The 13,658-nt window shown below is 38.4% G+C and overlaps 1 protein-coding gene across 2 annotated transcripts in view; it reads right to left on the minus strand.

Annotated features, from left to right (window-relative positions):
* TTC39B (tetratricopeptide repeat domain 39B) overlaps nucleotides 1-13,658 on the minus strand; it is a 148,832-nt gene that overhangs the window by 25,217 nt on the left and 109,957 nt on the right. Inside the window, exons 19-20 of one of the 2 annotated variants that reach the window (XM_057313444.1) lie at nucleotides 12,059-12,175; nucleotides 1,408-8,671 (exon numbers count right to left, since the gene is read on the minus strand). In XM_057313444.1, the coding sequence (XP_057169427.1) occupies nucleotides 8,581-8,671; nucleotides 12,059-12,175 (208 nt within the window). In that variant the 3' untranslated portion in view covers nucleotides 1,408-8,580. Of the gene's footprint in view, nucleotides 1-1,407; nucleotides 8,672-12,058; nucleotides 12,176-13,658 lie in introns of those variants that run through there. The other variant, XR_008959866.1, reaches the window with a different exon arrangement.

Consider the following 13,658-nt stretch of genomic DNA (forward strand, 5'->3'; position numbering starts at 1 on the left):
GGCTCATCCGCTGGGAAGGAAGCAGATGCACAGGAGACAGAGTAAAAATGGTCTCTAAAGCTTTTTAAATCTGAATTCAAATGCTTCCTGAGGATCTCTCACATTCCTGTCCCTGAGTTCCACAAGACGCCCTTTACCCACTTAACAGATGCTTCCTCGAGTTTTTGTTTTTAAACTAGCTCAAGTTGATTTTATTCCCATCCAAAGAGTTATAACTAATGCATCCCCAAATTTATCAAGCCCCTTATGCCAAAGAACAACAACGAAAAAGACAAATGTGAAAGCCTGGGACACACTGTGAGAACCATGGTGGATGCAGCACAAATGGGAATGTAGCAGAGACAAGCCAACTGTTGGCCATAACCATTTCCTCTTTTTCCCTGAGCCCACAGACTACATTTCTCTGCCTCTTTCATCATTAGGTGAAGTGAGATGACTGAGCTCTAGCCAATGGAATATGAACAGATCATATGCATTACCTCCTTCACACAACCCTCCATGCTTTTTCCCCTTTCGCAGCTTGATGCAAAAGGACAGAGTGACCTTAGCAGCCATGCATTGAAGACAGAAGAGCCACAAGACAAAGAACATGGGTTACTGAATCACAACATGAAAAGTCACGCGCTGGCAGGAACAACCTGCTTTGTGACAGATGTTAGCTTACCCTAACTCATCCAGGGGAGTAGAAGAAAGCATTTTATGCTAGGTTACCTGTTGGTGATTCTTATATACCTCGTTTGATCTTCCCTGAAGCTGAATGAGGTGGTGAAATTGTCCCCATTCTACAGAGGGGTTAGGCAAAGTTCAGAGAAGTGAACTTGTTGGGGAAGAGGATCACATGGCACTACCCAGCCAAGTCCAGCTTCAAACACAGACCTCCTGATTCTCAGAGGCCAATTTTTTCCCACTGTTACACTGAATGCTAAAGATTCCTCCTTAAACTGAACATATTAGCACCTAATCTAAATCTCTAAACTATGAAATCGATTCTAAAAAGATGAAAGACAAGGTAATCCTCCCTCAAGATAACTGTGCCATCCCATTTATCTCTTCATGCCCACTGCTCAGTCAAGAACATGGCAGAAAGAGAGACTTTCCCATTTGTCTGAAAAGGTTTTAGAAAGTCTTACCAAGAAACAAAAAGTTAAGTGCACATCACACTACAATTAGACACCAGCATAACAGATGTTGTGTTGGTGTAGACCAACCACAATAAGACTAATTTCATCAAGTGGAATTTACTTAAGTAACAATATAACAATTCAATTGCATGTTGTAGGTAAATGAGTTGTAGCAATACAAGAATACCGAATTCCGGGAATACCTGGCAACTTACACATACAGCTAATAATGCAGGGTAATAATGCAGGGTATTCTGTAATACTGAAGAATGAAAAATAAAGCATGTTGACTTTCAAGTTGGGATGATTTATTTGCACTTAAAAATACAACTTCTAAGATGACATCTGTTTTCAAAAATGTCTTAATGTTAAAAATATGCTACAGGAACTGTTGTCTTCATGTTGAAAATGTGGATGTCATATCAGCATTAGCTTACAAATCATAGGTGATAACATTAACACAAAATCAGCAAGCAAATACGCATTGGGAACACAGTTTTTATATTAAAAATATCAGAAGTTCACAGTTTTCTTCTTTCTTCCCGACTTATATTGATAAAATGCTTTTATAGCTACAATCTATTTCACTTTCTGGTACCAGATCCAATGCCTATTTGATCAGCAGATGGATGCTACTAACACATTCATCTTACATAGAACTCACACATCTTCAATTTCTAAAAATGTCTTGCTCTGTAAAACTGTGACCACTGGGAATGGAAAAGATAGGAAACCAAGTTCAAGTGTAATGAGAAGAGAATGAGGGACAGAAAATGTTGGCAATTTTTACTAATAAATCATTGAATTACAAAGTACATACAGGTAGCTTTGATGAGTCAACAAGAAACCACACACTGATTTACAAAGTCTATGACCTCTAACTACTTTTGTTTAATCCAAATGAAAGTGAAAAATACACATTTTCAAAGAATTTCAAAATCCACCTACATGGCATGGTAACATTAAGGGTTTTTAGATAAGCAGACCACAAGACAGGTTTATTTTGTTTGTGTTTTAAGGCAAAGCAAAATTTCCCAAGTGAAATACCTACAAAATAAATTTGCTTTAGAAATAAATTTCAGTAATAAAATAATACTTCTCACTTATTAAATATATATTTTACCTTTACATCTGATTTAGCAACTTGCATCAAAAAATTCAAGAGTTCTATGAATATTTGCAAATAAATATTTAAAACACTAGCATATAAATGCCTCAGCTGGTATTCATTTGGGTGTTTGGATGTCAACAGTTAGCAAAGGGAAAAAAAGAATAAATAATAAACTACCTACTTATAAAAAAATTTTCCCTTAGACAACATGAGAATGCGACATACTGGTTCGGAATGAAGTCATTTTTCTGGACAGCACATATCAGTGGAACACGTGTGCTCTCCTTTTGCAAATCAAAGTACCCAACAGTACTGCTTTCTTCAGCCATTAAATCAACAGCCTAAGATTTATGTTTACCATAATCTTTCTTTTCATGTAAAGTATATCCTTAAAAAATGAATCACTGTATAAAAAGCAACAGTCCACTATGAAGAGTAAAATCATTTCAGGTAAAAAGTGAAGTAATTAATGAAAATTGTTTAAACTAATTTACTAACCTGGACACTTGGTTCCAATAAAGACAAGAATGAATTAGGATGTCTGTATGATTTCCCAAGCAGGGAGTCACATCCCTTCAAATTGAGGAAGACCTTCCAGCATCTCAAAATAACAGAATTCCTTTAAAACTGAAATGATAAGCAGTATTCTCTAATATGTTCACGTATCCAATTTCTCTGGCTATCAGTTCTGTTACACTGAGACCCAACTTTTTCTTTTCCTAATAGTGTTCAATAGACTACTAATAATTAAAACAAAATTACTAGAAAATATTAAGTAGCAATAAAACCAAAGCTCCCACTGGGATATGCCAGCATCCCTTACATTCATCACTTAAACTGTGTGTTTCTAAGAACTACTGGATTAACATACAAGTTTTACTTCATAAAGTTTAGCATTATACTTCAAAGTACCTTGAGATTTCCTATTAAATACCTGATCTGTAGGCATCTGTATGAATTCTTTATTAAATACAGTGAGGCGGCTGCTTGGATTTTTCCATGCAAGGTCGGGTTACAGTATTACCATCTGATATATTTATAAATGGGACAGAATGGGGGTTAGACTTCCACCGAAGCTAGATGCACCAGCCCTTTAGGACGGATCAGGCCAAGAACCTGCTCAGCCTTCTGAATCCACTAAACAGTCCTTGCATCATTTCTTTCTGCCGTTTTCAAGTCATGAACGGATTGGAATGGACTTCCATGCCATCAAAATCAGATAGCAACTGCTCAACAGAGAAGGTATTCTCCCTCATGATAAATTCTGATGCATCCTTCCTTACATTTCAAGTTCAATAATCTGAAGTAACTAAATCTGACAGCAGATATAAAAAAGACAAAGCTATCAACAATGGGAAGTGGGAACAGGGTTTCAAACAAGCAATCGAATACGTAAAGAAAAATATATAAATAACTGGTCTACAGGAGGGGAGACAATTTGGAGAAAATCCTGCACTCTTTCTGAAAGAGCAGGATAAAACATTGTCTATTTCATATTTATAAGTTATTTTCTATCTACTTGCCTATCTGATCTAGACATGTCTACAGAGATTAAAAATGTCAATTACATGAACACATATAATTTAAGTATATCACACACATTAAAAATACTAATAATAGGCAGCAAAAGGCTTAAAGTATATAACTTTAAAAAAACTATCTGCCAAATCATAAGTGGGTAGCTAGTGACTAATATTCCTTAAATAGTCATATTGGCATAGCTGAGACACCAAATTCTTCAGAATAATGTTAACCTTAGAAAATATTATTTTAGGGGTGCCTGGGTGGCTCAGTCAGGTAAGCGTCTGGCTCTTGATTTCAGCTCGGGTCTTGATCTCAGGGTCATGAGTTCAAGCCCCACGTTGGGACCCATGCTGGGTGTGGAGCCTACTTTATATATATATAATTTTAATCATAAAACCTACTAACATCTCAAAGGTGAATCACTCTACAACTCTAATTGTTTGTGCTGTTGCATCTGAAAAAGCGACAAATGTTTGTAAAATCAGATTAAAATAACAATGTTAAAAATAAGGTCTCAGTCTAGTATTTAAGGAGCTGTGGGAGAGTGAGTGATCAAAGATGACCTTGATCGGGGCGCCTGGGTGGCGCAGCGGTTGAGCGTCTGCCTTCGGCTCAGGGCGTGATCCCAGCGTTATGGGATCAAGCCGCACATCAGGCTCCTCCGCTATGAGCCTGCTTCTTCCTCTCCCACTCCCCCTGCTTGTGTTCCCTCTCTCGCTGGCTGTCTCTATCTCTGTCAAATAAATAAATAAAATCTTAAAAAAAAAAAGATGACCTTGATCATCTGCAGAATAAAATGATGAAATGAAAGTTTATGGGCACTTGAACAGAAAAAAGCAAACCTCACAGATACATATTTGAACCAGAACTGAGAATACAACTATGGTGGTTGGGTGATCATAGTAGATAGCAACTCCAGGAAGCATGCTTTTGGGAGGCCTTTTCTTTAAACAGACCTGCAGCACACATAAATGAGCACTCCCTGACACTCAGCATCATTCCAACCCACATGCCATTAGCCATGTTTCAAGTGCTCAATTGTCCCATGTGGCCAGTGGCCACGAGACCGGACAGAGCAGGACTGAAGAGGTTGGGTGTGGGGGAGGAGATAATTTCCCAAGACTCATTCCAGGCCCTATGAATCACAAAATCTTAGGGCATCTAAACAATCACTAGAGTCTTCATTAACTCATTTTAACTAAATGCATTTGTATTTATGATTGATAAAGATGGAGAGAATAGGAGAAAAACAGAAATACGTAAAAAGAAAAATCAATGAAGGATTAATCAGAGTAATTCCAAAAATCTTTCTGTTAGTCACAAAAATCTTTTCAATTATTATTTTCAGTCACTTTAAAGGAAGGATGAGAAGTAGCATCATAACGACCATAGTGACTATTAGTGCCTATCACAATGTAACTACGCTTACAGCAGCTTCAAAAGGAGAAATACTCGATTGTCTTCAAAAGGGGGTAAACCTTCTTCTTTATACACATCCCACTGATTTGAAGCCCTTATCAAAGACTCATAGAGGAACCTCAAAGTTCAACTGTAAGTTCCCAGGCCAGGTAGGAACGACAGTCACATAGCTCTGCTAACCTGCCTACTTGGCCAAAGACAATATACTTAGATTGCTTCAATGATTAAAAAATCTTTCTTGATGCTGATTAATTTGGAATTCACCTCTCTAAAGCTTCTACCCACTTGTAGAGAAAACAGAATCAATGAGCTTCCTTTTCCTATGTAACTTGAGACCTTCCTGTATCCAGGAGAAGCACAGAAACATTAAAATATATGTCCACATAGGAGTTGATATAGTTAATCTTCCATTAATTATCAAGCGGAAGTCATGCCTTCCTTGTCACTGATCCTACAAAGCAGAACCTTTGCTTGAGTCTTAAAATTTATACAGCACTAATCAGAACCCTGGCTCTCCATTTAAAAAAAAGAAAAGAAAATTATACCAAAACTACACAAATTGCACAAACTGTCAGACATATTGGCAGCCCAAACCCATCACATATGCCCCTCAAAACATTAGATAAAACATTGTCACTTCAGCACTCATTCTTCACAAAGCACCCTGGATCCAAAGTCACTCCAAAAATGCAGTATTAGCTGACGCCATGAAAGTGGCATCACCAGGGCATCGTCAACAGGCCAGGAGACAGATAAATATTTGTAGTGTTAATGATATTACAACAATTACACAGTCAATGGATAGATCATCCATATTAACAGTTAACTATAAAAAGAACAGGACAATCAGAGAAAGACAATTATCATGAGGTTTCACTCACACGAAACAGCGCAGAGGATCATAGGGGAAGGGAGGGGAAAATGGAATGGGAAGAAATCAGAGAGGGAGACAAACCGTGAGAGACTCTTAACTATGGGAAAGAAACAGGGTTGCTGGAGGGGAGGTGGGTGAGGGGAGGGGGTAACTGGGTGATGAACATTAAGGTGATGAGCACTGGGTGTTATGTGCGACTGATAAATTACTGAACTACATCTGAAACTAATGATGTTCTATAGGCTTGTTAATTGAATTTAAATAAAAAGAATAGGAAGTAAAAATAAGAACAAAATAAGAAAAAAATAGAGGAACAATTCTAATGAGAGATAGGAATTTCTTTTATATTTGTTTGGTAATGCAGAGTTAAAGTAAAATAAAAATAAACACCATAGCTTATATTGTTTTCAAATTATACCAGAAAGATAAGTTTTTACTGACTTCCGCTCTGACCTGCAGGTTCTCACAAAAACAATATGGGTGTTTGTACTTTTAAAAAGTAATGCTACCAAAGCTCTTCTAAGGAAATTGTTTACTATTTCTCAAGTTGTATACAAAATAATTATTAAATGTATTTCCACTGCTGATATGGTAATAACCGTTCATTTTATTTCCTCTTGTCTGGACTTAAAATAAAGCTACGTAATTCATATTAATAGCACATAGCGAGAGCTCCCACCATGCTGTCTGAAGGACTAGTTCTCTGACTCAAGTTGTATTAATCATCTTCCACTGGAAACATATCCTTAGTATTGGTCAAGAATTAGTACCTTAAAGAAAACAAGACCAAAATACCTGCTGGGCATAGACACGTGTAGCAGGGAATGAACAGCAAGGAGCAAATTCATAATCTGGGTTATTGTCAGGGCCAAACACATGAATAAATTTAAAGGTGTTTGAATTTCTGCACTTCCTTCATTTTACATCAGAGACCACAAAGTCGGCCAATATTTTTGTGTTGATATTATTATCAGTGCATAAAATCCATAATTATTACAGCAACTCATATACTCACATGGCCTTTCACAGTTTACAAAAAGCTATCATATGCATTATCTAACTGAGCCGCCACGAGCACCAAGCAGTGTGTTGCCATCCCCACTGGGGAAACGGAGTCGAGGAAGAATGACTTAGTCCACGTCAAGGAAGTACCGACTAGCAGAGGTGGGCTCCAGGCGCCCAATCTGGGGCTGTTCTGCTAAACTGCAGAGGTTTCCATAAGTTACTCTTCAAAATAGAACAGAAATGGGACCAAACCCTGATTTATGGATCCATGAAGTATTTTTCCTCGCCCTGGATGCAATCCTGTCATTAACCCCAACACTTGGCAGTGGGGGGGTAGACAGGACTGTGGAGTAAGACACGCACTTTGTGGTAATAGTTTGAGTTAAACAGTTTGACACTGTTTGCAGAAAATGCCTAATACACAGACGCACATTTAAAAACCTGAAAGAGACCTTGAAAAGTCATCTGTTCTTTTTCCATTTCATAGATGAGGAAAATATGCTGACGCAGAGAATAGGGGGGCTCCTCAAGGGTCACCCCAGTAACTGCTAAGCCAGGCTCTTCCCCACATTCTGCCCTGATTGTGTTTCCCAGTTAAAGGACGAAGCACAGTCCAGATATTTACAAGGAACCATCACAGTGCTAGATAAAGAGATTAGAAAATTAGATCTTACTCACCAACATCATGAGTATAAAAATTACTGATATTTTACATATCATTTAAAGCAGCAGGAACTTTGCTTCCTATAGAAAAAAATAATCAATGTACGTATTTTAGACTCTCATGGCTAAGGTTGAGGATAATTTCTAAAATATGACTTTTCTTCCCTTTAGACAGAGTTCTTTGAATTTTATTATAATAGACTTAGGTACATTCAAAAAAAGAATAGTTGCTCAAAAATGTCACCACCTTTAACTTACACGAAGAATAAAAAAAAACCTAAAACCTATATTTCACCATCTTTTCTAGATACAGTTCCCTTCCACCTATTAAGGACATTATCCTGTCCCTAATTCACACCCACTGCCTGTCTTATTCAGGAGACTTCAGGTTATTGGTAATCTATTTTGAATGTAGGTGATTTTTATTTCCCCTCTTAAATTTAAATAGGAGGCAACAAAATATCTCTGACCAACAAAGCTAAAAATGGCTCAACTTATCAGCCATTTGCTACTTAAACATTAATTTCCACATTAAAAAAAATAAATAATCTAATCAGACTTGATTGTACCTGTGAGTCCTTTAAAAGACTTCTTCACTCTCCAATTCAAATCTAATATGAAATTCTTTTTGGAGAGGCAAAATATAAGAATTTTCTAGATAGTACTAAACATTGAACATCGTTTCATAGGAAAAAAAAATTTACGCAGACCAACAGTAAACCACACAGATGATAAAAAATATTAACAATAAAATTATTTTTTTGTCTCTCATTCACGAGATCACTTTTCTACTTTAATACAAGCTCTAGTCTATCGCAGATGTCAGTGCTAACTGAGGAAAAACCCCATCCTTCATGTTCTGATCAATCGGAGGAAGTTTTTTTCCAGAGGTGAAGAGCTGCCTGAATTCGGAAGTGTAGCCTGGACTCCATGGAGTAATCTTTGTAGTTGTTTCTAAAGAAAATAACAATGAAACTGTAATGTCAAAATCCCTTTGTATCCAACAAGGGCAACACCACCACCTCCCCTTCTTCTCATCTTCATTCCTTATTTGCTTCCAAATGTGAATATGACTTAACAGCAGATCTTGTTAAAATGTAGATTCTGATCCTGTGAGCAAAGGAGGATGGCAATATTCTATATTTCTAGAAGCTTCCTGGCAGTGATTTGAGTCATACTTTGAATAGCAGGTTCCTATTTAATGACCAATCCATTCACAAACACAGCCAGAAGCATATGAAGAGGGTTTAACAACTTTTGTGAACTATTCCTAAATAGTTGACTTTCTTTTCTAAACCAGGAATTTTAAGGCAGCCTCACGTGAACATGATCAATCACTGCCCCCCCACCCCCGCAAAGAAATGATGCTGAAACTCTCATGAAACAGCTACAACAAAGAAAGCAGGATTATATGGTGACACCAAAATTATTCCGATTCTCACAGGCAAATATCAATGGTTTGGCCAATAACTGTGGGACGATGTCAGAAGGTGCCATAGAAATCCATAGATTAGTTAAAAACTTTACTTAGATCATCCATGTTCACTTCCGTCTGTTAGAATTGTTAAGAATCAGCAGGAGGGAATGGCTGTAACTCTGGGCTCCTGCTTTTACACAGTGCCTTGGCCCGTGGGTGAACTGTAACTCCTTTCTTTGCAATGGCAATGCTTTCCTTCAACAGCTCTTTTTATACAGGTCTAAGAGCTACTCACTGGTAACCTTGATAACAGTTATTATACACAATACGGGTTACCAAAGGATGTAACTGAGTATTTTCCTAAATGCCCGGCCACTAATTTTGGCAACTTTGCGAAGCTCCAACTGCATAATGGAAAGTGCAGACAATTCAAAGTCTTGAAATTGCTGGGAAGCAATCTGTTTATGGTGGTTTCATTAGCACAGGCTTGAGTTAGTGGTGACTTTTGATCACTGATGGTCTTTTTTTTTAGTAGTGAATTATCAGTCTTATTTTCATCATTACAAATTTGTCTTATTGTGCATTGCTTAGGTAACACCAAGTAGGTCCAAACAATGAATACTGCAAACGACACTAATGAGAGTTCCTAATTTTCCAATAGCTAGATTTGAAGATACATACATGTCAGTTGAAATAAGAGTCATTCTCACTCTTAACAAAATTAGCTTTAAAAGTGACTCACTCCGATATCACCCTTTAAAAAAATAAGTAGCAGCAGGAGCAGCCTCTCTCAGTTCCATGATGCCCCTGAAGCTTCTTCCCCATTACTATGCTTCATTCACAGCAACACATCCTGAAAAGTTGCCTGAAGTAGCTGACTCCACTTTCTCCCCTCACTGGTCAAAGTCACTGATGATCTTCATGCTGCCAAGTTCAGCAGCCACTTCTCTGGACTCCCCTTGCTTCACCTCTCAGCAGCCATCTTCACAAATGACCACTTTCTTCTCTTTGAAACACTTTGTTCACTTTGCTTTCCTGGATGTCTTCCTAATTCACTGGCCACTTCTTCTTAATCTTATTGTTTCATTTCTAAAATGATGGCATAGGGGCACCTGGGTGGCTCAGTCATTAAGCATCTGCCTTTGGCTCAGGGCGTGATCCCCGGTGTACTGGGATCGAGCCCCACATCAGGCTCCTCCACTGGGAGCCTGCTTCTTCCTCTCCCACTCCCCCTGCTTGTGTTCCCTCTCTCACTGCCTGTCTCTCTGTCAAGTAAATAAATAAAATCTTTTAAAAAATAAAATAAAATAGGGGCGCCTGGGTGGCACAGCGGTTAAGTGTCCGCCTTCGGCTCAGGGCGTGATCCCGGCGTTCTGGGATCGAGCCCCACATCAGGCTCTTCCGCTATGAGCCTGCTTCTTCCTCTCCCACTCCCCCTGCTTGTGTTCCCTCTCTCGCTGGCTGTCTCTCTCTGTCAAATAAATAAATAAAATCTTTAAAAAAAAAATAAAATAAAAAATAAAATAAAATAAAATAAAATAAAATAAAATGATGGCATATCCCGAAGCTCTGTGCTGGACCTCTTTCTCTAGCTGTATTATTTTCCCCGAATCACTTCATCAAGTATCCTGGCTTTAAATATCACTGTCTCTGAGCAGGTGACTTTGAAATCTCTACATTCAGCCTTGATGTTTCCACTGAACTCCAGGCTTGTATATTTGACTGTCAACTCACCATCTCCACATGGACACCCAGCAAGCACCTCAAAATCCCACGGTTCTAAACAGAAGTATGTCTTCTCCTTTCCTGGAACCTGCTCTTCTAAGCATACCCCATTTCAGCAAATAGCATCATATACTATCTAGTGGCTAATTGCCCATTTAGAAGTTTCCTAGCTGTGGCTTCAGCCAGGAATGCTCCCCACCCCGTCTTTTGGTGACTGATCTTCTCAAGACTGGCTTTAAATATGCAAATCTCAACTACAGTATCATCTCCTCAAGGAAAACGTCCAGGCTCAACCCAACCTAAGGTAATACCCAGGGACTCTGTATCATATTATAAATGTCAGCAAAGCATATGCCATTGCTGGTTTTCCTACTTGTTGGTTTATTCAACATCACCCTCTAACTAAGCAAGAGGAAACGTCACCTGTTTATGTATAGATGTCTGTCTAGAGCCTTTACTAGTGTCTGGCACATAATAAATGCTCAGTGAATACTCGCTGAATTTGAGTAAATGAACAAACTAATGAATCAATAAGCTATTTATGGCTTAAAGCTATTATGTCATTCTTTCTCCACTGTATTCAAGAAGTATTCAAGGCGAACAGACCACAGGGTTTAAGTGAGCCATGATCACAAGTCTGAGAGCCACTGTCAAGCAGAAATGAAAATGCTTCGAAATTACCACAGTAGACAGAAAGAAAAGAGAGCCAGGGAAAGACACAGAGGGCTTCTTCCAATCAGCAGCTCTTCAAGGAAATGAGAGATATGGTTGAAGACAACAAGGGTCAGCAAATTATGACCCAAATAATGGCCAAACCCAGATACACCCATTTATTTACATGTTGTCTTCTGCGGCTGCTTTCAATGCAATTAGAAGTTGCAATGAAACCTTATGCTGTAAAACCAAAAATTCTTACTATCTGGTCCTTTCCAGAAAACGCCTGCCAACCCCAATCCAGAAGAGAATAGGTTAGAAATCAGGCATAGAGAGGCCCACAATCACATTTGCAAACAGTCACAGGGCCAGGCATTAAAAAGGCTGGAAATAGCACAACTACAGCAAAAGTCATGAGCATAATGTTATTATTCATTTTTCATTCGTGTTTTAACTTCTAAGTATATAATATTACTGCTGTGGCTATACTGGTGTCGATGTTCCTGACTTCATAGCAGGCAGGAAGAGCTGCCATCACCACTTACCTTGCAGTTTCTAGGGTCTTTATGGCCTTGTCAATTTCCCCTTGGCTTTTGTACAAAAAGGCCAACTCAAACAGAGTAAATGGCACTAGATAGTGGTCATACTTCAGTAGCTTTTCACTAAAAGAGTGAAAGAAAAGTGATTAAGTCTTAACAGAACAAGAAACAAATCGTTCTTTTTTAATGTATGCACTTTCCCCATTCCTCAGGAAACAGGTACAGCACTAAGCTTATTACCAGACAGAACTGTCATTATACGGTCAAGGAATCTAATAAACGATGGCAGTAAATAGTGTGTTTTGACTATATTCATCTTTTATTTTATTCTTTAATCTAAATCCAGTACTGAGCATTGTTTATGCCCCTTAGGCAGACGAATGCATGCAAGATCTTCAAAGATTAACCCTGAAAGGACAAGGTCATCCTCCTAAAAAATGAACGTATTCAGGAAATAATTCCATTTAGAAATAAGGACACTGTATTCCTTTAAATTGTTAAGTCTTGTAAGGCTAAAAAAAAAGTCAATGAAGAAGTGGTCAACACTTCTGTTTTCAGCAATATTATGAAATCTGACCATAAAGCATCAAGAAGCAATAAAAAATAAATATATATAAGGTAAAGCCCTTCCAAATGTATAGCTCAGCTCACAAGAACATAAGAAAAACTCTCAAGCTGAAAACAAAACAAAGCCAGAACTCTAAGTGTCTGGATGATGTCAAAGCAGTCCTGGGACCTGTTTTGGCCTGAATCAACCAGGGCTTTATATCTCAGTGTTCATGCAGATGAGGCCTTGAGCCCACAGAAGAGCAGCGCCTGAGACTTCTATATCAAGCTGGGGCCATTCTCCATCAGAGAAAGGGCAGATTGGAAAAACCTACTCTCTGGCATAGGAGGAAGATAAGGGCAGTTGGCTCCTCGGTCTGCATCCAGGTTGGAAGGAAAAAATGCATTCCTTGGGAAATTAATAACAGACCTGTCCTCACATGAATTTGCAATTCATATTTACGTGGCCCAAAGGATCCAAGGACCTCTAAGCAATGACATTAACATGAAAGTGGGCCTGGGCTGAAAAAGTTTTGGGGGCACTGGCAGAAATAAAAGCAAAATCACTTCAGAGGCTCTTCTTCCATCCCAGCCTCATAGGTGTCTCACGATAAAACCCCATTGAAGGGGAGCTCACGATCCCAAATTACAAAACACGGGAGCAAACAATTCACTGTAGATTCGACAAATGTAACACATAGCACAAATTGGGTCATCCTTTTGATCCTTCCAGAAACATCAGTAAAATTGAACTCAATGGATACTTCTTTTCTTTTTTTTTAAATTACTTTTTTAATCAGTGGCTACTTCTTTAACATGTTTATTAAAAACAGCAGATGACTTATTTGGGATATAGACATGGTCTCTTTCCTCTTCATAAGGACACCAGTCCTCACCAGTCCTCCTATGTTCTCAGCTAAACTAGTGTTTAGCTTTCATGGAGCTTAGTGTTCCCCTTACACACCAGCAGAAATGCATAAAGCCATGCTCTACTGGGGCTCTAAGTTTGCTCTCCAAGGACAAAGAGAGCGCTACTGGATTCTTTTCCTGGTAGCACCGA

Source organism: Ursus arctos, unplaced genomic scaffold (genome assembly GCF_023065955.2).
Source record: "Ursus arctos isolate Adak ecotype North America unplaced genomic scaffold, UrsArc2.0 scaffold_18, whole genome shotgun sequence".
NCBI lineage: Eukaryota > Metazoa > Chordata > Mammalia > Carnivora > Ursidae > Ursus > Ursus arctos.